Consider the following 4,190-nt stretch of genomic DNA (forward strand, 5'->3'; position numbering starts at 1 on the left):
TTCGGAGATTGCCTCACACCAAATTCAACGAAAACCCCTTTGTACCCAAGTTTGAGGATCTGAGATTTTATTAACAAAAAATTGCGCGCTTCCCTAAACGACGATTGCCGTCGCGGTTACTTTAAACATGTTTTAGCGCCGAGACACTACTACACTAATGCCTCCAGATAAGCACTATCTGCTGTTGTTTAAACCGCATCAGTTTCTCTCGTCGCGTGACATCTTGCATTTCAAAATGCACCTTTAGTACCCTTTCCTTTAGTACATTTTCTTTTTGCCCGAGTTTCATTACCCGAGGCAATCTCAGCAACGCAACGGAGGTCCCGCCCGAGAATTTTTTCTTTGCGAAAAATATTTGAGATATCTTCGCCATGCTGGAGCAGTCTCATTTTCTGCTCTTTGGAAAAAATTTCCCGTACAAACGAAATGCTGCACATCTTTTTGTGACTAAGGTTAGAATTAAAAGAAAAAGAGGAAACTTACCGCTGGAAATACTTGGCACGAGTTGGTACGTCATAGAATATTTCAATCCTTTAGAGTTTATTCTGCTCTAAGTTTGTCAAAGTATACTTTTCGGATTATATTGAGAATAAAAAAAAAACCAAAACGAATATGGTTCATTAAGCAATTTTCTTAATTGAGAGAGAGAGAGAGAGAGGGAGGGAGAGGGAGAGAGAAAGAGATTTCTTCTTTAATTTAAAGCATTGTTAATTTTCGCACAAAGATACCTTCGAATTTTTCGCGCAATTTCTCAGTGAATAGTATCACAGATTCATAGAGAAGCTTTTGGAAGAGCGCCGGGAGAATCTCAAGGAGGATATCTCGATAATGAAAGTCTCGCCGGGATACAAAGCCTGCGACGTGAAAAGAGGGTAACAAAATCCGCCGGAGGCGACGCATCTCTTTTCGGTGCATCTCCGAAAATATTCCGACTTTCGCGGAAATTCAATAAGTGGGAGAGCCTTAAAAAGGAGAGATAAACGTCACGTCTAAAATAGCGACGTCCTGATATTGAATCTGACTCTCAGCATTGATTCTAATATACAACGCGGTGTATTGTAGGTATATTCTGTATTGTTAGGTTAGAAGAAATATTTCGTTTTACCTTACACCGTCTAGCAATACCACTTGCATTTACGTTGTTTCTTTTCTTCTCTGGTCAGCGAGACTGTCATGCACATATCGAGAAATATTATACTCAATTTCTATCTCACGAACTGCCATTAGTTCGAGTCCTATTAATTTCAGTATATGTTTCTCAATATAAAGAGTATATAAATGATGATTGAAACACAATAATATGATAACGCATAAGGTCGCAATGAAGGATTTATTTCTTTCTTTCTTACATTGATTATGTAAAACAACTATACAAGACTGTACGTCTATACAAGTAGATCCCTATCTCATGATGACCCTAACGTCTGAGAGGCCACTGACCTCCTTGTCGATTTCGGTAAAATTGTTGCCACTGAAGTAGAGATATCGCAATTTGGCGAAAGCAGCGAAAGCGCCATTATCCACCGTCTGGATGTTATTGTCGGACAGATTGACCTCTTCCAGATTGGAGAGCCCAGTAAAAGTGCCGACTACAATGTGAGACAGTTTGTTTCCGTCCAGTCGCAGTAGTTCCAGTTGTGACAACTCCCGGAATGTTTCCGGCTCGAGAGCACTGATCTCGTTCTGCTGAAGAAAGAGTCTCTTCAAACCAACCAAGTCACGGAGAAGCGCCCTGGAGACGCTCGTTATCCGATTGTCATTTAAGTAAAGAACCTCCAACTTGTTCAATCCTCGAAAGATACCGCTTGGCAAGTCCACCAGCCGATTGTAGTCCAAGTGGAGGCGGTTTAGTTCGGTTAATCCGGCGAAAGAATCCAGAGCGATGCGAGTGATTTTATTGTTATTGAGCCACAGATATAACAGCTCAGGATTTAGATTTGAGAAGGATTCTGCCTCGATCGCTTCAATATCGTTGTGACCTAAGTAAAGCCACATCAGACTTGACAGGCCGGCGAACGAGTCTTTCGGTAACGAATTGATCTTGTTGAAGATCAACGACAGCGACTGCAGGTGTCCCAATTCCGCGAACAAGTGCTCCGACAACGGTACCACGTTATCGTCCAAGTGGAGACGCTCCAAGTTGGGCAAACCGCGGAAGGACCCCCTCTTCAACACAGATATCCGGTTGCCTTGATTCAGATACAAGTGCGTCGCCGTCACGTTCCTGAAGGCATCTTCTCGAATTGCCAGAAGATTTAGGTCGCTGATGTCCAATCGATCTTCGAAACGGCGTTGCGTAACTTCGACGAGCGCCCCTTTATAGTGGCAGATGTTGTAACCGTCGATGATTCGACAGGTCGGCTCTTTCACCTCCGATGAGGCGGCCCTCGCCGAGAGGAACAGGACGACTTGCGAGAAAAGCAAAGGAAATCGCGACATCGTGAAAGAGATCAATTGAATGTCGACTAATCAAATGACACGGGTGCATCCGCTTTATAAGTATTGTGTTCTCTACGGAGAGAGTACGCGCGATTAGATAGCGTGTGACTTTTGGCACTGATTATCGCTATGGCTGAAAAATTATCGCGATTACATTCTCGGAAGGACAGACGCGGTTCCAGCGCGGGTGCACAAAATGTCAAAGTTCAAGATAAAGAAAAACATGCCATGGCTTTAATTTTTAAACGACGCGAAAGTTCCCCGTATTATTAAATGCTAAACTTGCATTTTCTCCAGAGTGTAGATTTTTATCAAAATTTATTTCGAGAGCGTCGAAACGTCTAAATCAATCGCATTAATTATTATATAAAAATACGTGATATTTAGCGAGGCTCTTAATAATCACAGGTTCGCTTTAGCAAACCGCACGCATTGTCGATGGCAGGTTGTTCGCCACTGATTATCTGTAACGAGCAGTAGAAAGTACGTAATAGTCCAGTGAGCACCCGGGACAGTGAGGCGATCGTGGAAAGTGGAGTGAAACGGTAGAAAATTAAACAACGACGTTGTATAAGAACGAGTATCTCGAAATGGATAATCCGTTTACCCAAGGTAACCATATTTTTCAATAATCCGATATTATATTTATTTAAGACAACGCAACACATTATTAAATATTTATTGACGCAAATAAACCCGGTATTATCCAACATCTGGACATAAGACATCTTGTCTCTATTTCCATCGATTCATTGATGGATCTTCTTTAATCTCAGCTTAACTAACTCTTTATCTTTTTCTAAGTCTCAGAACGAGGAAAAAAATAAAAAGCAAGTTGCGAAATCTACATTAAGAATGTTATTATGCGCTATGCACGCAAGATATCTTAATATCATTTTTAATATGTCTTGCTTTCAGTGCTGTATTAAGGCGCCATGCATATTGAAAAAAGAAAGATGTTACATCAACCGCATTATTTTAATTAAAAATAATCTTTAATAACAGAATGTTCATGAAACAAATAGAATGTTATTAAATAACGTTATCGTATTTGTTTCATTAATATAATAGTATTATTGTGTTATATTATAATTAACAAAATTATTTTCAATTAAAATAATTCCGTTGATACACCATTATTTTTTTCAGTGGGCTGAAAAATTGCGTACTTTTTGCTATTTTTATACTTGAAACAAATGAATGATTTACGAAAATGTTGCCAATCAATTCTTAAATTAATTTAATCTCCTAAAAAAATTTTACCCAGATAACATCATATCTTAAAAGGACACTCAAAATATTAATTCAGTTCATGGACGCAAAATAGATTCATACGGCTATCTGCTTATATCCCGATTTTAAATATTGTATGTGTTATCTAGGAACTCTTCTTAGGGTTGCTAACTCTCGTCGCACGAAAAGAGTACATTGATTGCACATAAAAAGGATACATTTAAAAAAAAGTAAAAAAGATGAAGAAAGGGTTTGCTATTTTAAATATGCCGATATTCAATAAAATGACACTTTTAGAATGTAATTTTTATTGACAGCCTCAATTCAGTCTTTATAGTTACATATAAATATATTGGTTCACATTTTATCAGGTTTTTTAATGTTAATATTAATACAATTTGAGAAAATAAAATAATTCACATATTCAACGTATCTTGCAATTTGTAAGTTTTTTCAACAAAATATATATATGTATAATCAAACCTCTAACAAAACTTTTAAAATATAATATAATATAT

At 38.1% G+C, this 4,190-nt stretch overlaps 2 protein-coding genes across 5 annotated transcripts in view; both read right to left on the bottom strand.

Annotated features, from left to right (window-relative positions):
- Positions 1 to 4,190, bottom strand: part of LOC108754713 (tyrosine-protein kinase Btk29A) — a 27,102-nt gene that overhangs the window by 3,685 nt on the left and 19,227 nt on the right. The gene's annotated exons all lie outside the window — the stretch shown is intronic.
- On the bottom strand, positions 1,321 to 2,459 carry LOC108754716 (leucine-rich repeat-containing protein 15-like). Its single transcript, XM_018497230.1, has one exon. The coding sequence runs from the start codon at positions 2,437 to 2,439 to the stop codon at positions 1,402 to 1,404; it is 1,038 nt and encodes a 345-aa protein (XP_018352732.1). The 5' UTR covers positions 2,440 to 2,459; the 3' UTR covers positions 1,321 to 1,401.

Source organism: Trachymyrmex septentrionalis, unplaced genomic scaffold (assembly GCF_001594115.1).
Source record: "Trachymyrmex septentrionalis isolate Tsep2-gDNA-1 unplaced genomic scaffold, Tsep1.0 scaffold80, whole genome shotgun sequence".
Taxonomy (NCBI): Eukaryota; Metazoa; Arthropoda; class Insecta; order Hymenoptera; family Formicidae; genus Trachymyrmex; species Trachymyrmex septentrionalis.

Excerpts from the sequence above, each read along its gene's own strand:
- LOC108754716 (XM_018497230.1), bottom strand. The coding sequence starts at position 2,439 with ATGTCGCGATTTCCTTTGCTTTTCTCGCAAGTCGTCCTGTTCCTCTCG.